The 25791-nt window shown below is 40.8% G+C and overlaps 1 protein-coding gene across 1 annotated transcript; it reads left to right on the forward strand.

Annotated features, from left to right (window-relative positions):
* The first annotated feature begins 2932 nt into the window (after window positions 1-2932).
* MMRN2 (multimerin 2) lies at window positions 2933-24727 on the forward strand. The gene is made up of 7 exons (XM_010567873.1): window positions 2933-3216; window positions 15755-15877; window positions 17128-17234; window positions 18705-18770; window positions 20025-20198; window positions 21300-23210; window positions 24226-24727. Exons 1-7 carry the CDS (start codon window positions 2933-2935, stop codon window positions 24612-24614), a joined length of 3054 nt encoding a protein of 1017 aa, XP_010566175.1. The 3' UTR covers window positions 24615-24727.
* Window positions 24728-25791: the final 1064 nt, after the last annotated feature.

A 25791-nucleotide genomic window follows, 5' to 3' on the forward strand; every position in this document is an offset into this window, starting at 1 on the left:
AATTTAGTTGCCAAAATAAAGAGTGAGTAGAGTGGGGTTTTTTGGCTAGCTGTTCTGAGAACTGCTAAGAACTTCTGAGAAGTATCAGGGCAGCTCCTAACGTCTTCACACTGCTATTATCACGTCACTTACTGATAGGGTTTCAAGTATGCTTTTGGAGTTACACCTACTTCCAAATAATTTCCCAAACTATGTTTTAAATTTGATTTCTCTCACCCATTTCTTCCATTCCAGCAGTAGTACCGAGCTCCATAAGGTACAACAAGCCTAAACTAGGCAGCTGAAAAGCGAGTAGGTATCTATTACCTACTTACCACCAGATGTTAGCTGGTACACAGTTGCCTTTCTCATCTAGAAGTTACCTCCTGGAAGAGACTGACCTCAGAAAGCAATGAGCAAATTGTTACAGCAAATAACCTTGTATATCTGTTTTCCCTGGTTCCATGCTGAGGCACCAGCTCAAAAAAAAAAAAAAAAAAAAAGAGGCAAAGTTGTGGTATATCTTGTTCCTAAATAGGTACACTCCTCATACCTGTTCCTCTACAGATGTTAAAGCAAGAAAACTTACAGCTCAGTCTGCCAATAAATCTAATGTTATGAACCAACAGCATAACCTGAATATGTTATTCAGACACCCCAAATCAGAACAGCTATTAGGCAGAAACCTTAACTAGTGTTTAGTAAGGAAGGTCCTTTGAATAATTCATGCCTTCCATGTGTTCATGGCAGCATCCTATGCTATGCCCATCACAAAGAAAGAGATGTCAGTCCCCAGTCCCCGGCAAGCTCAATATTTTAACATCTTTCATAACTGCTACTAAAAAGTCACGCTAAATTATTAACTTGCAAATGGCTGAGCAATCTGTGCCTCCCAACTGGTGCACTCATAGGCAGCACCATTACAAAGGCACAGAGAATGGGTTCTTGCACCTGAAGAAACAGCAGATATTCCGAGCCAGGAGGATGGCAGAGAAGCGTTGCCCCACCACTTGGGAGGTATCACGTCCATGAAAAATAAAGACTTAATGGATGAATTAAGATGAATTGGAAAGGTATATATTGAAAGACAAGTCCAAAGGGTTTGGAAGTAGGTCACAAGTAGGACAACTTCAATATCTGTAGCACAAAATCACTTTTCTGTAAGCCATGATCACAGAGCAGTTCAGGCTATAAGCCTGTTTGTTTTGTCTCATGTTTGTCTCAGTTCCTTCCCGATAATGGGTCTTATTAAGTAAACAAACATAATGCTTAGGTCACATCCAGTTACTTGTAATAAAGGCACATTTGCATGTGAAACATGGCACATAAAATATTCACACATTAACATGTATTATAGCAGGATGCATGCAATTCTGAAATAAAAGCAGCAGGAAGGAACAGAGGGAAATTGCTTATTTCTTTCAGTCTTCAGTCCAGATTTCATCTCCCTGGAGAAGTGACTACAACAGCAAGAGCAGGTTTTGCCCTTAAAATTATCAAAATCTCTCTCTACCTTGCCCCACGTGCCACTGCCGCTGCCCTAGTGCTTTATTGCTCTTACACAGCGGTGTCTGTCACAGGACAGCAAGGGCATTTCTGCATTTTTCTAGGTTCTTCCATTAAGCATGAAAGGGGCAATCAGGAGAGGGGTGCAGGTCCAACCAGTGATAAAGGAGATGCAAATTCACTGCATATGCAGTGATGCCTTCAATAACAAGGCCTTCCAAAATCCTAGAGAGATTTTATCCTCTATTTTTCAGCTGGCATTGGAATGACTCCAGAAAAGCTTTATATTTAATGCTCTGCAGGACGTACTGAACTTTGGGCTGCACATCTCATCATTCAAACTGAGACACGATCTAGCAGTCCAGCACCAGCATTCCCACCTCTTTTGTCAGTGGAGCATCATTCTCCCTCATTTGATTCTTAAAAATGCCAGAGCGCATCACCCTGCAAGACAGTGAGGAAAGAAATACAGTTTATGATAGCAACAAAACTAAGAGCAGCACCATTAAGTAAAGCAAAACCAGTAAGAAAACTACATCCAACCTCCACAGGCTTTTTTTTTTAATTATTATTATTAGGATGTGGTGACAGAGGTAGCTCTTTACAGCAGCTCTTGGCAAGTGTTTTTTTGTAGCACTAATTAAAACCACACAAAAAACCTAGGTGTGAGATCCAGAGATGACAACCCAAACAGAAATTCTTAAAAATGCTCAATAATCCTGACCTCTCTGAAGGACTACTTCATGAAAATCTTCCACTTTGATGGGACCAGAGTATGATTCACAGAGCTACTTTGCAAAGGCCACACAAAAATGGATGTTTGTAAGCTCTTTTTTGCTGTGCATTTACTCCAAATCCCTTAATGCCCATAATTTGGTGTACATACCATGAATATTCTGCTGCTAAAGCCAGGGTATTTCAGCCTTTAAGTTGTAGAAAAAAAACCCACGTGCAGATACTGGAGCAAGCAGGTCTGTGACATTTTCTGGGACTGTAACGAGAGTCTGTTACACCACTCAGTATTTTCTTTCCTTTCTTTTCTCTTCCTTTCCTTTAAGCTAACATCCTTTTCCTGTGCCTGAGGGAGAAGGCAGTTGATAGAAGCTGAGTTCCTGTTCACAGATAAGTTTAGAAGGCAGCCAAGCTCAGAAGTTCCTTGAATAAGCTATATTCCTACCACCTTTTTTTTCCCCCCTCTGTCAGAGACGTTTGAGCCCCACACAGGAACCAGACTCACATTGTTCAATAGCCACGGACATTTCCAGAGTAGCTGGGAGGGTCAAAAGCTTTTTCCGCTCTTTGTTACAAATTTTTTTTTTTTTTTTTTCCTTTCCTTCTTCCAACTTTCCAGTTAAAGAATATTGCCAGGGCATTCCTGAATTAATCCAGGCTGAGCTTCAGAGAGGAGAACAAGAGACAGGTGTAACTGGGTGGGAAAAACCCCACGATGCTAGTGAAGCTTTTGCTCATCTGTAATACAATAGCATTGGCAAAGCTGGTCAAACACTCAGACCATCATGGGTATCGTGCTGGTTCAGTGCACAGCTCGAAGCCACAAATTTATGAGACCTCTGCATACCCCCAGAGGACTCCTCTGTCGCATGAGGAAGAAGGTTATTGGGAAGCAGAAAGGCTCAGGGAGGATACTCAAGATTACCCTTCAAGCGTGATCTCCTCACATCGGGAAGAGAGAGAGGATTTTGAAGCTGCAAGCCCACAGTCCCGAAATGGGTAAGTACATTAATGTGTCTGTCTTACATGTAATGATCGTGCAATCCTGCCTGATACCTTTATACCCTGTTGATAAAGGACCATTTTCCAAAGAAGTTTCTCATTAAAATATATTAGATTTTAGGGACCAATCTATAACCAAACAGGAGGAGGTTAAATGGTTTAACTACAGAAACAGAAAGCTGAATTGCTTGTGGAGGATGAAACCACCAATGGGACTGGCTCTTTGCCTAGTCCAAGACAGCAGAATGGGGTTCGGGGTCTGGACATACCTGGCAGATGTGAAGCCTTCCAGTTCTGCTGTAGCACCATAAAATAAAACACTATTTCTGGCAAAGCAGAACTAGAGGAAATTAACTTACTGACTTTTTCTCATCACAAAGCAATGCTGATTATTTTTGCTGACCATGGCAACCTTTGCCCATCACCGGGATGTGCCTGGCTGCAGACTTGGGCCTTGGAAATGGAGAGGGAAAGAGAATGGCAGGATGCTAGCAAAATAAAAATAGTGAGGAGTAAATATACCAAAGTAAGGAATAATATATAAGCATGAAAATGACTACAAGTTCAACCCCTCCAAAAGGTTTTTGTGACAATGAAATGCTTCTCATGATAATTTATAGCAGAAAAGTAGCCATCCTGCATGGAAAAGGCATGTGCTTCACTAGAAAGATTTCCAAACACTATGATTATTGTAAGTTTTACAGGGCACGTAAGTAGGTCTCTAAATGTTTAAAATAGATGAAACCCAAGCAAGACAGTGAATGAATCTTTTATAGCCCTGATGGATGGGTACTGCAGAGCCCTGTTTGGGAGAGCTGAAACAGCAGCACAGCGAGTGCTGTTCACAGCTCAGTGCTTTAGGATGCCCTGGTATTTTTCCCTTAAAATGCTCTTGAGGAAACAGAAAAGGAAGATGGAAGGAGAATACAAAACTTTGCTCATGTCATGCGTCCCTTATCATGCACACTAAAGTATGCAATCTTGTTTCTAATCTCATCTACGTGTAAAATTAAGGCCTCCCTTTTGTGTGTAGTGTGGCGAGTGTATTAAAACCCTGTTGTCCTTCATACTACATCTTCTCCAAAATCTGTACCTCCCACCATTAACCTTAAGTCATTTTCTAAAGCCCGTAAGTGCTGACTTCCAGTTTCCTGATGGGTAGTGTTCAATAATGACATGCATGCACTGTTAATTCACCAACTCCTGGTTAATGCATTTCAGACACTGTCAGAGGAAGGAAAACAAAGCCTAAGCGGTACTCTGGACTTGCACGTTATGCTGCAAGGTGGTAATCATTTGACTGCTGGTTGAAATGCCGAAAGCATTCTGAAAACTATAAGTACTATGAAAATTCAACAGTGTAAAAAGGTGCAGATATAGGTCAGCAAGATGCTGTAATATACTGTCCTAATAGGGATTTCTTCCTTTGCTATGTAACTTTGTTCAGCACCAGCTTGTGTAATTCAGTTCAGCACCAACTATTACTCATCCTAATTTCCTCCCAAGAAGAGAAATACTTCCTCCTTTTATGGAGACAGTTACATAAGAAGTCAAATCATAACATTCTTCCCAATTATAAAGCTGTATCGATGACTACAGGCAATCAGAATCGAGCCTAGCAATAGCTTTAATGTATTTGTTCTTTTGCTAGAGCCATCAAGTTTATAGTGCACACAAGCCCAGGAAGCTGGTATGTCTTGTGAAAGAAATTTGAGACTTTGAGAGGAATTATGTCCAAAAGTGAGGGGAGAAAGTGCAAATAAGAAGGGACAGCATGGCTCCCCTTGTAACTGCACTCCAAGTTCTAAAAATCATTGCAAATGGTTGCAGCAATGTACCTTGAGAGCCTGAAGTCCTCAAGTGCATGTCAGCTGCTCATGGCTGGAGTGCCCTGCTATGCATAGACAAGAAATTGTCATGAACCTGGTATTTCCTCCCTACAAGTGTGACACATGCTCTGGAAAAAACATCAAGGAACTGGGCTTATATTTCTAAAGAGGAGAGCAAGAAAAAAAGCATCAGGAGTTAATCAGGAATTGGGAGATATAGGGACATAAAAACATGCCATTAAACAATTTTCTACCAAAACTATGTCCCACTTCTAGTTTGCTTTTGAAATAAGAAAATACTTTATTTTCAGAACATACAGGAGACAAACAAATAAAATCTATGGTGACTTTGTCTCTGAGACAAAGTTTTGACTCTCACAATTTTCTAACAAAAAAGATGTGTTTTTCTCCAACCTCTTGCTATTTTCCCTATGTGTTAGGAATAGTGGTTGTTACAAAATATTCTTACATTTTTAAAAAATTCATAGTATTGTTTTTCTTATTGCAGTTATTTGAATAATATCACAACTAATACGTCCAAGGTAATTAGTCAGACAGAATTCTCTGGTTTCTACTTCAACACATCAGGTGAAATAACTCATTAGATCCCAGTCAAATGCTTGGATATATTACCTTACTAATGAATTCCTCTCAGAATAACAAGATTATTCTAATAAGAGTTTTAAAACAAGAAAATCGGTAAGAAGTCACTGGCCTTTAGGTGACTTTTTTAAAAAGAGAAATGTGTGGATAATAACCCTCTTGTTTCAACTATTCTTTTGAGGAAGAACTAGGTAACAGTTTAGTATCTCAGCTGTTGCTTATATCTGAGCAAACAGGAGAAGCTCTGCATGTTCAAAGCGGACAGGTGTTTGCACATGTTACTTAGAAAATCAAATCTATCAAAGGAGGCCAATTTTCCAAAGGAAATCACTTTTTTTTTTCTTTTCTCCCCAGCAGCTGTGCCTCATAGGAGCTGATCGGTTTGGCTTTAGATACTTAATTCTATGTCTGAGGGAAATGGATCCATGTGTACCCAAACTTTCAGCAGAATTAAAAAGGGAAATGAAAGCACAAGCATATGAAGAGATCTGTACTGTGAAATTGCTGGACTATATTAGCATCTGTTTTAGCAATAGAAGATGAAGAGTAAGAACAGTAAAAACAGGTTCTGGATTTCATATTCAGTGCCTAATACCCAAAATAGACAAGAAATACATTTTCACGCTTCATTTCCCATATAAAACGGATGCCTAATGCAGAACTTCATGGGAACGCTTGTTATTACTGGTGGCTTTCCCATGTGTGGATACAGGTAGCCAAAATGAGGCTTGAAAAGCTGCCTGGGACACGATCAGGTATGTGGAAGTTCTAAAAGTGACCCAGTAAATATCAAATAAGAGCTTGCATTAGCTTTGCATTAGCTTTGTATTAGCTCATTGCCTACTCTAATACTTACCACTAGGTGTAACCAATTCAACTGCTGTCTGATCAAGTCATATTGGAAGGGAGAATAAATATGTCAATGAGATAATACACCACTATTCTCATCCTGACAATTGCTATGTGGAAGGCATACCTCATAGTTTGTGAAAACTTGTCCTAAATTGACAAGCCACCTTGGAGATTTTTCTTTCTTTAGAGCCACTTCCATCAAATATTTGGTAGTGACACATGCCTGAACAAGGCATGGTGCTGAGCCTACCTCAGGGGAGCTGAAGGAGAGGGCCACGTAAGTATAGAGCTGTGTGCCCTCCCGTAGGCTGTACGGTTCAGACCTGGGCAGAAAGACCTGGACACACGTGTCCTTCTCCATGCAGCTGTATGGGGGCCAGGAACAGGGCAATTCTGCCTTCGAAAGGAAAGGTCCCCTGGCCCTGGAAAGACCTCTATTGTAATCACATTCAGAAGGCCTTGCTGTCACTCCCTACAAACAGATTATTTCTCAAATCAAGCAATGAACTGAAGCACCGTTGGTGGAGCACTGTAGACCAAGGCTCCTACCTTTTCTCAGCACTGAGCAGAATCGCAGCCAGCCAGCTTTAATCTAATCTATGTGCCCTCAACACCAAGAACAGTCAGGTTGACAACTCAGATTTCATGCACTTAGTGTTCATATTTCCTTAAAAAAAAAAAAAAAGTTAAATGAAGCATCTAAAAGGTGCAATCCCATCACAAGCTAGCCCTGACAGCAAAGCTCAAACCTGCCTGTACCCTCAGTTGGCCTGACCCGTCTGTCAAGTAACACTGTAAACCAGATGACTTAAGCATTCCAGGTTAAAAATAATCTTAGGAAAAAGCAGAGGTTATTTTTAACTTCCCCCCTCAGTAACCACACTGACAGTCGGTCCCCAAACAGATGGCTCGCCCAGTAAGGGAGAAATGGACTGTGGTGATGAAATGGGAAGGAGCAGGGCAACTAAAGCTGGTTTCCCCATCTATGACAAAGCGTCACAGAACTTCTCTGTCTTTCCAAAAGTGTATTCATTGCCAAGTAGCCCCTGTTTTGGATTTGCCCTCCAGTTGGGTAGGTGGTTTAGTTTTCCTTCTTTCTCTTTAATCCACAAACACACATTCAGCCTGTCATTTGTTGGGATTTTTCTTACAATTACTATGTCAGCAAAAAAAAGAAAAAGTAAAAAAAAAATTAAAATATCCCCAAACCCCACTATCTGAAATATAAATAGGAAAGGCAGAAATCTTCAGCATAAGTAAATCCTTAATTGCATTAACATGTTTTGAGTTTTGGACACAGGATTCTGTGAAGTCACCCTTGATTAGGGGGAGGCTTCCTGATGCCAGCCAGGTGCGTTGTTATCTCACTGAAACACAGAGCTCTTCCTCTAATTCGGCACCAAGACAGCCACATTTTTATGATTACCCAGTGTGTCAAAATACAGAACAACTATCCTCCAAAGGGTAGACAAGCAGAGAAAACCCCAATCAGTCTTATTCTAAAGAAAGTCAGAACAATGCTCAATCTTAATAGCTTGATTTTTTGCCTGCTTTTACAGGAAAACATCCATTGATTTAATTAAGACCATTTTCACACTGACTCATCTATTTCTTCAAAACTAGATGGGGACTTTCGTAGGAAGCTTATGGGATACTGAAATTTCCCCAACAAAGGGGCACAGAACATATGCTTAAAATAAAACAGGTTTGGATGAAATGCAGCTAAATGTGATCTTCGGCCTCAGACATCCTGCAAACCAGTGGAAGGGCCATTGAGTGCTCAACAATAGCTTTCGCAGTGCCAAGTTCATTAACAGAAGCAATGGTTTCCTATCAAAGTTAGGCACTTGGCTCCTTTCAGGACTTTAGGAAATTCTCCGATATTTGGCTCTTGTTGAGCTGCACAGCTGCAGGTGGAATGGCTCCCCATTAGCATGTTTGATGCAAATGACACAGCTTCATTGCATGTGATACAGGAGTTATCAAACCCCCTGTGCCAAAGGGTTGCTTTATTTCACAGCTCATTAGCACAAGCTGCAGCAATCCATTCTTTCAGCAGATAGCAAGGGATCTCTCCTTTCAGCACAGCCACAGAACACCATCAGCACTATTACCACGTGGATCTGATGCCTTCCTACTTGCCTGGGTCAACATCCCTTGAAAGAGTGATCAGTGGCCAACCCTGAACAAAACGACACTCACGCCCAAAATATGATCGGGGCAAACCTTGGTGCACACTGTCTGCACCCTGAGTGCGTGTCATCTGGGAAGCTTGACTTCCCATGCATTTTTGACATGCTGGCATCAGCACAGCTGTGGTAGTAGGTGGCCACTGGCTGTAATTCCTGCTTCGACACAAGGTCTGAGAAAGGAGTGTGCTATAAGTAGGGGTGAACTTAAGTCTGCAGGAATCAAAAGATGAAATTCAAGTGTAAGCTGCCCTCTGAACAGGCTGTAGAGCTTCTATTCTGGGGAGGATAATGTAAATGAGGCACTGGCTGTGGATGCTTTCTGAAGAGGAAAAACCTCTTGCATTTATTTATCTGAAGTAGCTTGTACAACAATTGGATTTGGCTCAAAACCAGCTCCCAGCCAAGCCTGCTTTCTCTTGAGGTCCCAGTGAGGGTCGAGGTTCAGGACTGGATTTGCTCAGAAAGCCTTCACTGCACTAAGTTTTTAGGACATTTTGCAGGACAAGTCCCAAATGATAACAGACTAATGGCACTACTGTTGGAATAAAAGCAGCATTCAACCAGCATTACTCAGGACTCTGGAAGACTTCCAGGACTGTATGGAAATCACCATATTTGAAACTACCACTGCCACTCTTTTCAGCCCATCTTGTTAAGGTAAACTGCAAATCAATTAGTCTGCTTAAACCCCAGTGAAAACCAGTGTGGTTCACAGGATGAGTCTCAAGAAGATCCCAGGCCCTGCCTGAGAGGGAGCTCTACTCATCCTAAGGGAAAGATGGAGAAATATGAGTTTCTGCTGTCTGATTGTAATACAGGGCTGCTGGCTGCTAGGGAAAAGCTGGAGAATTCACTGATAGACCACCAGTGATCACTTGCTGTCTGCTAATTAAAAACCCAGTGACACATCATGTTCCTGCAGAGAGCCAGCACCTTTTTCAACAGCAGAACATCTTCTGCATTCCATAACTAATAAAAAGATATGTCTGACTTAAAACTGATGTGCATAGTCCCAGTTTAGATTAATTTAAATGTGGTATTTTACGTCTGTTTTATTGAGGCTGCTTTTTCTTGTCAGAATTTTGCACTGAGGGAAAAACAGAACATGGCGGTTATTCCATAGCTAAAGCCTCATTCTTTTTTTCTGCTTCAACTGCTATAAATCAGGAATTATTCTGTACAAGTCAATGGAAAAATGCTCATTTAAATTAGAAGAACATAGTCCTCTATTGTTATCTTGTAGCACACTTAAGCAGCAATAATTGATTATCTGGTGCCTTTTGCACTGTATAGAAAAGGAAAGCATTATGGACCTGAAAAGTTTTGCGCTCTGTTAGTGGTAGACACAGGAATGGCTGGACAGGAGTTTTCAAAGTAATTACAGAAACTGGCTTCCTTGAGAATAGAAACCTGAGGAAACCAATGCGAAGGACAACTCTGTTGTACTAGTACAGCCAAAGGAATAACAAAACTTAGGGAAAAACAATATCCTGAAGTCCTGAAGCTTTTGTTCAGGCAAAAATTCCACTGACCTAGGAAGTGTCTAAAATTATGCACTGCAGTGCCAATCATGAGAATGTGTAACTAAGAAAAATAAAGTAAGTACGTAGCTGAGCTGGGGGGCATTACTCACACTCGCTATCATGCTGCAATTGTCTGCGTGGCAGCATGTGAAAAAAAGAGACTACCCCATATTAATCTGAGCAGAGCGATAATTACTGCAGACCAGCCATCTCACTTTATCTCCTGGTTCTGTGGGTTTTATTTTGTTTGCTATGACATAAAGTGGCCCAGCCCAATCCTAGAATCAGAGAGAGAACTGCCTGCATTTTGCTATGTTTCAGTAAAAGTGGAAATATTATCCAACATAAGAAAAAAATAATTTTAAGATCAGTTTTTAGTTTAAAGATCTTAAAGGTTCAAATAAAAGGAGCTTGAGCTAACCTAAATTTGCTGAATCTTATCTAAATACAGAATGCTTTGTCATCAGATGTATTTAACCTCAGAGACAAGAATATACTTGCCTCAAAATAAGGCAAAAGTGGATAGCTGCATGTGAAGACTCTATTCAATAAGGAGATTAGAATAAAGCCTAGGAAAAAGAACACCTAGTCTAGCAAAGAAAATTATTCAGACGCTTGTTTCCTGATTTAAAAAAAAGGATTAATTTGCTTGGAATGTAAAACAGGAAAAGCAACTGAGCAAATGAAATATCTGTAGCTCTGAATTTGTTAGGGTTCCCTCAAGTGTTGCTCTAACTTGCAGTATTGTGATAAACTTTACCATTCACCAGACTGGAGAGAAAGCTCTTCTGCTCTCCTCACATGAGGAACTTTTTTCTACTCTCTCTCCTTGGCAGCAGAAGCTTGAATCAAAAGGAAACTGTATTAAAGAGAATAAAAGCAGAGGGTGTTAAGTTGGTTATATATTCAGTGAATGAAGCGACATAATTACAAAGAGGGGAAAAAATGCAGAAGCAGAACACAAAGCTGCTGTGTTCCAGAAACCAGCTAAATAAAGTGCTATTTGTGAAAGAGCAGCTCTTTGAAACTTCATAGCCTGATTCAGAGCCCAGTGGTGCCAGCAGAAGAACTCCTGCTTGCCTCACTGAACTTTAGATAAAGCCTTTCTCAGTCTTTACATTGTTCTACTTAACATTAAAGAACGACATATTTTCCTTCAAGGTTAATACAGTTAAGGAGTATTTTTAGTTACAGATAGCAAAGTTTCCTTAAAGAAAGCATTTGACAAGATGCACAAAAAATACTGCAATAAAAGTTTCATCTTTGGGCACATGTATCTATATTGCAGCTCATTACAGATGGGAAAGATAGGCTTTATTTACTTATTTGATGAAAGAATAAATTTTAATAAGCTTCATGGAACTCAAAACCACTAGAAGTTTTTGCAATTAAAATTAAAAAATGATATTATGTAGCCCTTCAGCTCCACAAATAAGCTTTAAGACCAAGTGAGAGAGAGAACTAGTGAGGAGAAAAATGGACATAAAGAAAGGTGACTAACCACTAAAGGAAGTTTTTATTGAGAGTCTATCAAATTCCCTATTTTTCATGCTATTCATTCTACATAAAGCTAATAACTGTCCAAAGTAGGCATCAAGTTGGGATCAACCACTGATTGAACTTCTGATACAACGTAACCCCCTTCTACAAGTGGGAAGCCCACCACATTAACAGGTTTTGAAAAGGAATCCTTGTATTTTCTACTAAACGTGTGTGCACATTTACATGTGCGATATAGCAAAAATACAGTCACACGATGCCACATTTTTGCTCACACATGTGGTGATGCATGTAAACATTTGGTTTAGATTTGTATGGCTTACATGACTCAAAGGACTTGTTTGGGAGCTGTGTATGGTGGGAAAAACAACTCAGCCCAGATGATGATTCATGGGGCGTGGATTGTTTTCATTAGGAAAGAACAAAACACTAAAGCCAAAGAATCCTTTTTTAAAGGAAGGTTTCCACACTGAAGGCAGACTCCTGGCAGGCATCCTGAAGGCAGACCCAAGATACTGCACCTAGCAACGACGCCAGCAAGCTGCAGCAGCAGTGCCTGGTCACTATTTCCCCAGAAAGAAAAGCAGAGAGGATTTGAGGGGGGGAAAGCCACTCCTAACTATGGCTTGCCAGACACGTGAGAGAGGACAGCCTAAATACAAGCACAGATCAGGTCTCCGTTTCAGAGTTACTCATCTTACACCAACCACTGAAAAGCAATGCAGCCTTATAAAGCCTGGCGGACCTATGCACACCTCAGAGGCAGACATCAGCCAGAGCATGCGTGTTGGTCTGCTGGCTTTAACTGCATCTCCCAGCGACACAAGCAGAACATTTGACTCTTGAAGAGTAATGATTTAATAAAAACTTGAGGATTTGTCTTCTGGTTCAGTCCCATAGGAAACAAGACTCCCACTGATAATAGGCACAGAAGTTCCCCCAGTCACTTGCAAAGGCCTTAAAACTACAGCTCATCAAACCAGTTCTTTTGGCTTGCAATCACAACAAAAGCTGCAGCAGCCTGCTTTCCTGTTCAGCCTTCCCAGCGCCACAGGCTTTGCCAGATTCCTGCCCCTGCTTCTAAGAGATGAAGAATTTTGCTTGCATGAGTGTTCGCTGAAATCGCCATCACATTTTCCTTAAGAAATGGGGGAGCAAAAAAAGCTGTCTATGTGCCAGCAAGCCTGGTGAACTGTTCCCCGCTAGCCCAGGCTGTCTGCCCTTCCCTCCTGACATTTCCAGCTTCCCCCCGTTCTCCTGGCCACCCAGCCGCAGCTTCTGCTTTTGTGTGGGACTCAGTTCCCCATTGTTTCTGCAACTCTCTCGGAGGGGCAAACTTTTTCCATATATGCTGATTATCAGAGATTTGGTTCCTGTGTTCCCATTTAAAAATATACTGCCTAAAGTTCAGCTGTTGCTTTATCAGCCACAGCTCTCTCCCACACACAATGCCCTACACCATTATAACACAAGCTCTGACAAACTCATGGAATACAAGAACTTCCTGATGTCTCCAAATACCCCAACCGACATGATCAGTACTGCATAAGGTCTGATATTACTTTTGTGCTGAGAAACTAATGTTGATTTCTTACAGGAAGGGAATTTAGTGGTATGCATAATGGCATATAATATGATTCCTAATTTTTCTCCAGGCTTCATTTAAACAGATAGGCTGCATATATTGACACCCGCAAGCTCTAAAGCTCATAGTAATGGCTGCAAAGGTAGAACAAATGGCTACTGGAGGTAGAACAGCAGACCCCTAGAGATAGAATCATAGAATCATTTAGGTTGGAAAAGTCCTTCAAGATCATCGAGTCCAACCATTAACCATGCCTACTAAACCATGTCCTGAAGTACCCTGTCCACTCGCTTTTTGAATACCTCCAGGGATGGTGACTCAACCACTTCCCTGGGCAGTCTGTTCCAATGTTTGACAACCCTCTCAGTAAAAAAATTTTTCCTAATATCCAACGTAAACCTCCCCTGCCTCAACTTGAGGCCATTTCCTCTCGTCCTCTCTCCAGCCACCTGACAGAAGAGACCAGGACCCACCTCACTACAACCCCCTTCAGGTAGTTGTAGAGAGCCATAAGGTCTCCCCTCAGCCTCCTCTCCTCCAGACTAAATAACCCCAGTTCCCTCAGCTGCTCCTCTTAAGACTTGTGCTCCAGGCCCCTCACCAACTTGGTTGCCCTTCTCTGGACACGCTCCAGCACCTCCATGTCTTTCCTGTAGTGAGGGGCCCAAAACTGAACACAGGACTCGAGGTGCGGCCTCACCAGTGCCCAGTACAGGGGAACAACCACCTCCCTGCTCCTGCTGGCCACGCTATTTCTGATACAGGCCAGGATGCCGTTGGCCTCCTTGGCCACCTGGGCCCACTGCTGGCTCATATTCATCCGGCTGTCAACCAGCACGCCCAGGTCTTTCTCTGCCGGGCAGCTTTCCAGCCACTCTTCCCCAAGCCTGTAGCGCTGCACGGGGTTGCCATGACTGAAGTGCAGGACCCGGCACTTGGCCTTGTTGAACTTCATACAATTGGCCTCAGCCCATCGATCCAGCCTGTCCACATCTCTCTGTAGAGCCTCCCTACCCTCAAGCAGATCGACCCTCCCTCCCAACTTGGTGTCGTCTGTGAACTTGCTGAGGGTGCACTCAATCCCCTCATCCAAATCATTGATAAAGATATTAAACAGAACCGGCCCCAACACCGAGCCCTGAGGAACACCACTTGTGACCCGCCGCCAACTGGATTTCACTCCATTCATCTCTATTCTCTGGGCTTGTCCATCCAGCCAGTTTTTCACCCAGCAAAGAGTACACTTATCCAGGCCACGAGACGCCAGTTTCTCAAGGAGTATGCCATGAGAGACAGTGTCAAAGGCCTTGCTGAAGTCAAGGTAGACAACATCCACAGCCTTTCCCTCATCCACTAGGTGGGTCACCTTGTCACAGAGGGAGATCAGGTTGGTCAAGCAGGACCTGTCTTTCATAAACCCATGCTGACTGGGCCTGATCCCCTTCTTATCCTGGACTTGCCATGTGAGTGCTAGATGGCAGACAGAGGGGGAAAAACCCAAATCATGTGAAGATAGCACTCATCAGATTTACTCTTGGGTGTTCAAACTTCCCAGTGACAAACTTTCAAGTACTGAATTGCCAGTGGCAGTATCAGGAAGAACAATGTTAAAAAACCAACTATAATGACCAGTTCTTGCCATTACTAATATACCTGTCACATGGACATCTAACATAACAGAGTAGCTCAGTTTTGGAGATTCAAGTGGTCTTCAACCAGGACAGCGGATTTCATGACAATTAGAGAGCTGTTTCCTCTGCAGGTGCTTTACCATGAGGGAGTGATGAAGGCCTCAAACCCCTTTTGCAACTTGGAAAATTTACCACACTAGTAAAACTCACCTTGTCCTTGCTAGAAGCATAAAACTAAAACCCAAGAAAACAACCCTCATTTTTCCAATATTATTTTCCTGCGGGTAATGGGACAAATAATTTCAAAGCTAGTCTAATTAATAAAATCCAATCAGTTACTATATTATCTTGAAGAAGTAATACTTAGGAAGACATTGATTATTAATGGAGTTTATGTGGGATCAAGTTTTCAGAAGCAGTCTGCCTCAACCCAATGAGTCAGTCATTAGGCATCTGAAATGGCAACATGCCGAGAAAGGCAATTTGACATTTAAAGTGACATTAACCTGCAGGTTATCATGGGTTGGAAATTTCTCCTGCTAAATGAAAGGACTGGAAATGGAACTAATGCATCAAAGTTCAGACAATCAACCCCTTTGTAACAAACTCAGATAAACATCCCAAATGAAAACAAATGAACTGGGAGTGGAGGGAGAATCTAGCAAGCATTTTCCGCCTTCCTCATCATCCAGCTGGGGAAAAAAAAAAGGGGGGGGGGAATAGAAGGCCCTTCTGCATTTCACTCTTCCTTGGCACTGTTACAAGCAGAGAGTTAAGAAGACCTACTTCAAATTCCTTTCCCATGTCTTTCTTCAACTAGGAACTGGTGCTCCTTCATGCAGTCCCGGCTGGTAACATACATAGAAGCCTGCATGAAGGAGAAGTACATTGTCAACTCCCAACAGCCCTGTCTAAACGGAGCACCAGACTGCCAGAAGATCATGTAAGTATCCTAAATAAAACCACTTAAGAAAACAGAATTTTCTCTGAAGTATCTAAATGATATTTTCAAAAGTATTTAATGACACATTTTAAAAAGAATTAAAGCATCAACTCAGTTTAATACCAAAGTGATGTAGGGTCTGACTTACATACCAAAGGTGATCAGGCATTGAAGTAACCTGGGAGAACAATTGCCTTTCCAAGCCATCAAGTACATGACTACAAGCTGATTAAGTGATTTTTCAAATCTTCCCACATGTTTATTCAGCAAAACCCACAGACCATACCTTTTCCATGATTTTCAGGTCATAATACACAGATATAACTTAAAAAAAAAATATCTCTGCCTGTGGCCATCAGTGAGACCATTTACGTGGCAGGAGTTAGAGATGTGCAACTGCCCAAGTGCTTACTCTTCTTTCAGAAGGACTGGCTGCCCAAAGACTACTGGTGAAAGCCAATAGTGTATCTTAAGGTACTAGGACTGATACATTTTTAAAGTTGGGAGACGTTGACTCACAACACACTTTTGAAGTGAAGTAATATTTATACTTACCTGCATGTTTTCACATCTATGTAGTTACGTGGCTGCAAAAATGCTTTTGCTATTTGTTAACACAAATAATTTCTCTGAACAAAAAAACCAAAGGTTCATGATTATTTCTAGTGGAGTTTTTAAACAAATTTTTATCTTTCTTGGTACCGGTGACATTTTGGAATATTTGTTTAAAAATAAAACTTTCTCTACAACTCATCAGAATATTACAAAAGTTCAAACTCAGTCCAAACTTCATTGCAAAGGACTCTATTACAATAAGTATTACAGTTGCGTTTCTGATAGATAGATAAATTTGCCATCTGTGACATTTCTGAGACTTGCATCAGATGAGTGCCAACATGTTTGGAAAAAAATCTCTACTGAAGAACAATAATGCATGAGGCAGAACACTGGAGCCCTGCTCACTGAATAGTAGTTATATTCTGTCTGCATGTAAGAATGTGCACACACCTCCTGTTGTAGGCAGTAATCCTGAAAAGCAATCTTATGTAGGGGTAAAAAATTGCTGTGGACTGCCTAAATGTTTTACTAAACAGCAGTGATACAGTTTATGACAAATGTCTTAACTGCGTTCTGCATTAGTCATCTAGGACAGGCTTGGCACCAGACTGCTGCTAGAGTCAGTGAACTCACCCCGAGTGACGCCAACTGACAGTAAGTTGGAATCTAACGCCCAGACCCTTACTCCCCAGGTACAGGACAGCTCTGAAGCCAGTCTATCAAGTGAAACAGAAGGTTTTGAAGTCTTTGCAGTGGAAATGCTGCCCTGGATTTATTGGCAAGGACTGTGAACAGCGTGGTAAGGAAAGCTAGAGAACAAGCGTGAGAATTAATGACTAAATGCCAGTCACGGTGGCAAGAAATAAGTTTGCCTATTTGTTTTCGCTTTTTTTGAGAATCGATGCCTTATTTCCTTTGGTTTGCTATGCCCCAAATCACTGACACCTTGAAACAAGGAGTAGTCATAATTAGCTGCAATTAGTAGCTAATAGCATTAGCTACTTATTCTTCTCTTAGTAGCACCTTTGTAATCACAGAGGAAGGTATTCATTCACCTGGGAGGCCTGTCAGATGTACAAGTCCATCTAAGAATGCCTAATTCCAGGTAGAAACGGGTGACATCAGAAAGCAACACTAGTATGTTAAATGCCCCTACGGTCAGTTTACTGGATGAAGCCATCTGGCTAGGGAAATCACAGCGTACCCAAGTTCACACAAGATAGGCAGCGCTCGCTCTCCAGCCTGCATTGCTGCCTCCTCTCTGTTTACCCTGGCTGCAGACACTGGCTCCTAGAGCAGGGAGCAGCTCTACAACACATGAACAGAGCCCAGGCTGTTAATTCCATGGAAGCTCTAGCAATAGCCTTTACATACAATAAACTACTACAACTCTTTGCACTGTTGAATAATGATGTGTGCAGCTGCTAAGTAAAAGAGAGGGGAGACAATGTGGTGTAAAAACTGGAGTGCTTCATGGCATTGGCACGATTTAGCAAGTAATACTCCAAAAGCAGAAAGAGAATTTAAACAGATAAAAGGTAATTCCCTCTTGCAATTAAGGCAACCATAGCAAAAAAGGCAAATATCTGTGTGAAAATTTTCACACAATCTATGTCTAATCACCCATAGATAAAGTGGGCCTGTTTTCATCTCTGTAGGTTTAGCTTTTCTTCACAGATAGCTTTTGTTCATAGATTTATCTCTAGGTGATGCCATAGCCTAACCTTCATTTATTTTCCAACTTTCATGTTGGAAAGCTATTACCAAATGCAGTGCTTCTAGTTTAGTCTCTCCTTCGTTACACTTATTGACCAAAACCAGCTGCTCCATCTTTACCTCCTCATTTGTACAGCATCACTCGCTGCAGCTGGTGCCACCAGAATGTTCAGGTAACTGTGGAACAAGGAAGAGGAATTTGCAGATCTTTTGATAGGACCCCCAGAAAAAAAAACCCAAAACAACAAAAAACCCAAACCAAAAAATCCAAACTGTTTGCAATAGACTTCTTAGGGGCAATAACTCAGCGCGAGTTAAAAACCTCCACCCTACTGCATCGCATTACCATTTATGCAATGTTGTATGCCAGTGCTGTACTACAAGCTAAGTAAATTCTTCAGACAATATGTTCTTTCCCTAAGAAACCTGCAATGCAGAAGCCTGTCTCCACATCAGTTACACTACACATGAAATTGTCCTGCATTGCCTCGCTGAACTGTAGCAGTTTCTGCATCTAAAACATTTTCACAGATGTATTACATCTCAATTGCAGATCCCAATTTTATTCTGGTGCCACAAAATCAAACTGAAGGACGGGAAGAGGAGTTCTCAAACCACAGTATGTGCTTGAAGTTATTTTGCTTGCCATTCTTTTACCTCTCAGTCACTGATCAGAAAAAAAGATGTATTTTTTAGGTGCAATTTTAACATGATAAGCTATGGACAATATCTCTAGTGAAAGTGTTATCTGGGAAAGTTTTTACACAACTAGATTTATTGGCATAAATAAGGGCTTCTGCTGTAACACTACATGAATGCTTTAGACAAAGCATCCAAAAGTTTCGAAGTTGTATGCTGGCTGGTCATCAGCGATACCTAGTGAGAATGCCAGCTGGTACAGAGTGCTAAACCTGTCAATGGCATGGATGTTTAACCCATTGCTCTGCTAAGTGGATTCACAGGAAAGCACACCATGCTCAGAAGTCTACCAGAAAAACAATCTATTCAAAACGCTGTTTTAGAGCAACTACCCAGTAGCTTTGAGACTATTACAAGGTACTGTAGATCTGTATCTTGGGCACTCCATCCTACCAATCTAAGTATCCAAGAAGGATCTTCCCTTACCCTCTGGGAAATGGTGTGGATTGCAGTGCTATTAAGTATCTTCTAGCAATTGGTTTTAGGGTAGTATTGCAGCTCTCAAAGAGAGTCATCTTTACATCATGCTCTCAGCACTAAATGAATAAGCAGTTACTTTGCACGACTTAAGTTTATAAAACATTAAAGGTCAAAGGTAACCCTGGAGGGCAAGAGGCCTCCAGGATGGCACAGTGGGGATATACCAGTTTCTGCAGCTTTCAGTGTACACTTTGAAACCTACAGCTCAAATCAGCAGGTATTTATTTAGAATAACATCATTTAAAGGACCCCTCAGTAAGAGTCAGCTATGATGCTCACACCCCACGCTTCTGGTTCCTTAGTGGAACGCCTCAATGGCTCTTTCATTCTCTCCTTTTATTCTGGGTTGTTAAACCTTGCTATCCTTTCAGTCAATGCCTTGAAAGGAGTTATCATTCCAGAACATTTTTATGGCACGGGGAGATTTTAAATGAAGAGCATTTTACTGCCATCATGGCTAGTGTGGCTGTAGTTCTCTTAATATTTAAATATATTACGTTTTCATCACTGTTGAAAAAAACCTCTGCAAAGAAACCATGAGTTAAGGTGCTATAAATCAACAAACCCCCTAAATGTCAGCACAAAATTTTCAGAGCAAAAAGTACACAGGTGTTCTCAGAGGTCTTGTAGGAATACCTGTCGCCTGGTCGCTGCACTCCGTTGCATGACTTTGTTTTTTTAATCTTGTGATTAGTGTCAACATCAGTGGATTCAAGAAAAATGTTGGAAGTCATTCAAAATCATGAGGCTTTACTGGATGATCTTCAAAGTGATATTCATCAAGCAGTCAGCAACTTAGGTGACTTACAGAGAATATTTGAAAACAACGGTACAAGCATGGTGTTAGAAGTGAACCAGAGCAATTCAGGTGAGAGGTCTGACGCAGAATTACCAGCCTGCCAATAGGCCCTGTAAAACCACACAGAGCAGAAAGAAAACTTAAAAAAAACCGAACCACCCTGTTATTCCTTGGTCTGCTGGTTGCTTCTAAGGAGAGAAAAAAATGGCTGCAATCCCAACACGAATGAACCAAATTCAAGAGTAAATTGAAATGGGAAATGAGATAAAAGGCAGATTCCTCCAGAATCCTTGTGGCCTTAACCACAGAACAGAGAGGTTGCTTATACCTAAAATTTGTTAGCTTACTATTCTGCTTCTACGACTTCTTCTCTTCTATGGGGATGCAGAGCTTAGATTTAGTTTTTGTTCTTTTTTCATACTCATGCTATATACTCTGATGTGCGGAATATCAGACCGGTGTATGTAAAAAAACTGTAACATTCAACCCTTCTCTGGAACATTATTCCTGCCATATATAGGAGTGAGAAAAAAAGAGCTATGGAATTTGACCTACTAATGTGAGCCACTGGCCACAGACACATTTTCTAATGTTAGACTATTGTCCTCAGTGAACTTCAAGGCACTCAAGTTTGAACATTAAAGTTAGAAATCAAGCCTTAGTATAATTCACACCTAGTACACGTACCTCACAGATTTTTCAAGTTATTTAGTCCTGGCCTGGAATATTCAGCTGTTAAGAAGCTGTATAACTTCATAAAGTAGAAGGTGCATTGTAGAAAGCATCAGAAAAAGAACAACATTATGAGACAGTCAAATAAGCAAGAGCCCATCAGCCAAGAACTGCTGTGAAAATGGGCAGTTATGGCCACTTACAAAAATGCTCGTACAGGGGTTTCAAAATGTAGTATTTTTATGACTTAAATGAGGCAGTCAATACATATCTAAGTTACTCTCTGCAGACTCAAAAGACACAATGTGCCTCACAGTAACCTTGATTTAAAATCAGGCTATTTTTGCAATTGTCAAAATTTATCATATGGTCAGATTTTGGGGAGTAAGATGGCAGTTACTGTAGAAACATAGCTGAGTTACCCTGGCCAGACTAAGATGTGTTCCAAAAGCAGAATTTAAATTTAATTAAATTAATCTTTTTAAACTGTGTTAACAGATCTACAGGAAAGACTTCTGCAGCAGGTTTTGTTTCCCCATGTGGAGAATTTTCTAAGGAAACATTTTAACCCAATGTGGACAAGCTTCAACAGAAGCTTACAGAACCTCTCAAACATGGTAAGAAACCTGTCCCATGACGTGGAAGCCAACAAGAAAAGCATAGAAAGATTCCAAGAGAGCACTGTGCCCAAGAAGGAATTCCAGGAGCTGGGAACTAAGTTTGAATCAAAAGTCCAAGAAAATGTAGTGAAAGTTGATCAGGTGAAAAGAGATATAGAGAACCGATTGCAAATGCAGCAGGCTAGTATTCACTATAATCTCACCATGATCAAGGCAGATACCGACACAAAGCTCAAGAAGTTTCATAAGATACAGCAGTCCCACTTCTTAGCTTTGAACAGCAGCATATCAAACATGAAACAAGAGCAAAACAATCTTGAAAATAAATTTGAGACTTTGAAAAAAAATTTAACAGAACTCTCCTCACATCATGGTCCCAAAGATGAAAATACCCAGTTAACCATCAGACAAATAAATGACGTTCTGGCAGGGCATGCAAAGCAGCTTAAAGAACTTTACATGGAGTCAGATGTGGCCTTTCAGAATATTGCAGTTTTAGAAAGGTGGTTTAAAGAGTTAAAAAAAAATATCTCAAAGTATAGGCCAGAGGATCTTACAATAACTTTAATGGAGAAATCGGTTATTATGGAAGAAAACAAAGCAGCAATGGAAAGGCAGGTATCAGAGCTTAACTATACTCTCTCAAATCTTCGGGAAAACTATTCAGATCTGTTGAGGTACATGGAGGAATGTAATTGCCAGAGAATATCTTCTGACACTGACGTACTGGAGGAAGATTTAAAGAATATCACTTATTCCCTTGAAGGCACCCAATCAACTTTAAAAGATATGAAGCACTTAGAGTCAGTTTTCAGAGATCTCTTGAGGAATGAAATTGAAGAGCTCTCCTCAGCTTTTCCATCTATCCATCAGTCCCTTAATCTCCGTCAAGAAGAAAACAGACAGCTTCAGTCGCAAGTTACGGCTTTTTCAGAAGACATAGGCTTCTTGAAGAAGAAAGATGAAGAGATTCATCGACACATCAAGTATCTCAACAGTTCTTTCGTCTCTCTTTTGGAAGATGCCATGCGGCATGAAGCAGCACTGGAGGCTTTACTGGGAGAAGAATTTATGGAAGTCTTGTTTGAAGAAGATCCTAGTATCCTAATATCATCAGTATTTCAGCTGCAAGAATCTCTCAGACATATCTCTGATAAACTCCAAGAACAAAATAGGACTTTAGAATCTCTTATAAAGAGATCTCATCTCTTGGAGAGAGGTCAACAGAATAATCATGATGCTCGTACATCTCCTAAGCATCCCAAAGAAGAAACGCAAACATCCTCTACTCTAGATGAAGTTAGTAGTCAACACAGCATCGTAGAACATATGGAACCCAACTATGAGGCTGCCAAAGATGACTCCTTGGATAGCTCAGCTTATAACGATATCATGACTCTGAAGAATGATATCAAACACCTGAGCCTGGCAATTAAGAGGCATGAATCCAGAAGTGACATGAATCTTTGCTGCAATCACACAATAGCAAATGTAATTGAGCCACTCAACATTTCTGTGGAAATTCTCTCATCAGATTTAGCAACCATCAAGCGGAAGCTGGAGGAACATCTGCTGATTTTTAAAAAGCTGTTTGGAAGCAATGAAGATTTAGTTGCCTCAAATATAAGTCTGGATGTTGCAAAGATTCAGTCAATGCTGACCAGAAAAGTGAGAAGGCAACAGAAAGGTCAAGACAAGCAGAGAGACAAGAAAAAGCCCGAGAAGCACAGAGAAAATACACAAATGATAAGTGGAAGAAATACAGTGCAGACAGAACTTTTGGAAAAAGGTGGGTTCTTTTCTTTTACTTGCTCATGTGCAGGTCTAGTTTCTTTCTGGGCCCTGCTGTAAGTTACACACACAGAGCATATTAGTTGTAAGACTTACCAGGTATCTTGTGGGATGCCGGAGGGAGAAATTCTGACATTATTCACATCCTCCCCCTCCACCAAAATAAGCAGTTTGAGTGAGAACCAAGTTGATAACACTGCTGCACTTTACTTGAGGCCAATAAAATCACAACCATTATAGCAGCTGGGAAATTGGCCTTGAACTAATGCAACTTTATATATTTAGAACACAAATTTTGTTTGTAGATGCTCGTATTAACGTAGTAGCAGTTTTCTCTTTTGAAGGTGATGGGGAGTGCTAGGCTTCCAGGTCTTGCTTCTTTTTCCTCTGTTATATGAGTCTGGAAGGAACATACTCAAAGATCAAATCCTTCCTACCATGGACAGGCACATTGAATGAACTGCTATAATTGGCACAAGTGGAACAGGAAGGACTGACCAGAGAGCATGCTCTCTCTGTTATTGCTAAGCTTCAGAGACAAGTTTTCAGCTTATACTTCACTGTGACTGGCCAGTTCCCTTTCCCTGTAAACATGTGGCCGTAAGCACCTGGTAATTACAACCACCACAGCTTTAGCTTCTATGATTGTAGCCTTTGTTATGGACATAAAACATAGAGCAAAAATCAGCCCCTTTAGGCTGCAAAACTGTAGTTAAGACTGAATAAGCAGAGAATGTATTTCAAACCAATTTATTTTTAGGACAGCAAAGAAGTGCTACCTTTTTTTTTTTCCTGGGTGGTCTCAGCCTTATACTTTTCCAAGAGTAGCAGTTCAGATATTTCCAGGGAACCATTTGATCTAATCCCAGGCACATACCCATTTCAAGCATTTAGCTCTACAAAGGAGCATACAGAAATCGGGCCTGATAGGGCTTCACCCTATCTCCCACCCTGATGATCCCGGGGAGAGAAGAGCACTCGCGACTAAAATCCTGTTCCTCTTTCTTTTTCAGACTCACTGGTGGCATTCCATGTGGGATTCTCAGAAAGAAAGGATAAAGAAAAGACTCTGAGGTTTAATGAAACTTACATCAATTATGGAAACAGCTATTTCCCTGAACATGGCTACTTTAAAGCACCACATAAAGGTGTCTACCTGTTTGTGATCTCTGTGGAGTTCAGCTCAGGACCAGCATTAGGACAACTCTCCTTTAGCCGTGGGTACAAAAGAACTCTTGCAAGTAGTCAGAGGAAAACACCAAATGGAAACACCATGACAACTTTTGCTATGGCAGAAATGGAGAAGGGGGAGAAAGTATGCTTCGAATTGCTGCAGGGCTCTCTAGTGAAACGGAGTCCACCTGGGACAACAATGGGTGGATTCCTAATATTTAAAACTTGAATAGTGACATTTTGTTTTACTGATATCTTCCATAGATGCAATGGATCAATTCACTATTGCTTCATCTGTGATGTATTCAATCCTACTGCATGTGTTTAAACATAGCACTACCCTAGATTTGTCTTCGTGCTTCTTTTCTGGAAGTGTTTGGCTTTTGATTAGTTGCTTATAAGCAGCAATGGGATCTTCTTTCAAATGATAAGCTAATGGTTTGGACTCCAAATGTATCCGCACACACATTCCCAAATCATTCCACTGTGAGAACGGCACCCAATTAGAAAAAATGTTTTGTGGGACCTTCTTCACTTACAACACAAATAATTTCTCCTTCCCCCGGCAAAAGAGTATCCTCCCATGGCAAATCCCCCCACCACTGGCAAGGAAAAGATTTTAGGAAGGACTGGATGTATCGACTCTCATATTTTGCGAATAGTAGCTTAAAACCAAGAAACCAGGACAATTTTACCTTTTAGTCCTCTGTGGACCACAGGCAGTCACAGACTGTCTTGGAGACTTCTGCAACTCACTCCAATTTAATGTTTCAGTCTGTGCACAACACGAACACTAAAAGAGATCGATCAAATCCAGTAAGATGCACCCTATGCTAGTATTTGTAAGCAAGGATCTTAGAAATGGCCTGGTCTTTTTGCTTCTGAGCCTGTGGCGTATTTCAACTACACCGCGAAAATTTAATAGTAATATAACATTGTTAAGATTAATTACATCTACATTTAGACATTAGGAAAATGTCAACAATATTAAAAAAATATTGCTGAAAATGCAGTTTATTTCTAAAGGTAATCCTGAAGAATATCGTGAATTCAGCCCAGAGTTCAGCATTTAGTAAATAGTTTAAAACCAAGCAAGCAAGCAAATAAAACTAACAGCAAAATGCCAAGTTCAATGGTCTCCTGCCACTGTTGAATATAAAATAAATTTATAATTAGAGTAAATCAAAGAATAGAATTTCTGAACTGTGGAGGTTTTTTTTTTAATTTCCAAAATCTCAAGATGACCATGTCTGGTCATGTCCTAAACTTTTCTTTTGTCAAATAAAATATCCCAAAGGCTTTAATTTTAAAGAAGTTAAATTATTGTGTTTATTTTCCTTGTCTATGCTGATGTTTTACAAAACAGTATTAAAACAATTACATTTGCCAAAATGAAATGCATCCAC

This window comes from Haliaeetus leucocephalus, unplaced genomic scaffold, assembly GCF_000737465.1.
Source record: "Haliaeetus leucocephalus isolate CR32 unplaced genomic scaffold, Haliaeetus_leucocephalus-4.0 Scaffold229, whole genome shotgun sequence".
Classification (NCBI taxonomy): Eukaryota; Metazoa; Chordata; class Aves; order Accipitriformes; family Accipitridae; genus Haliaeetus; species Haliaeetus leucocephalus.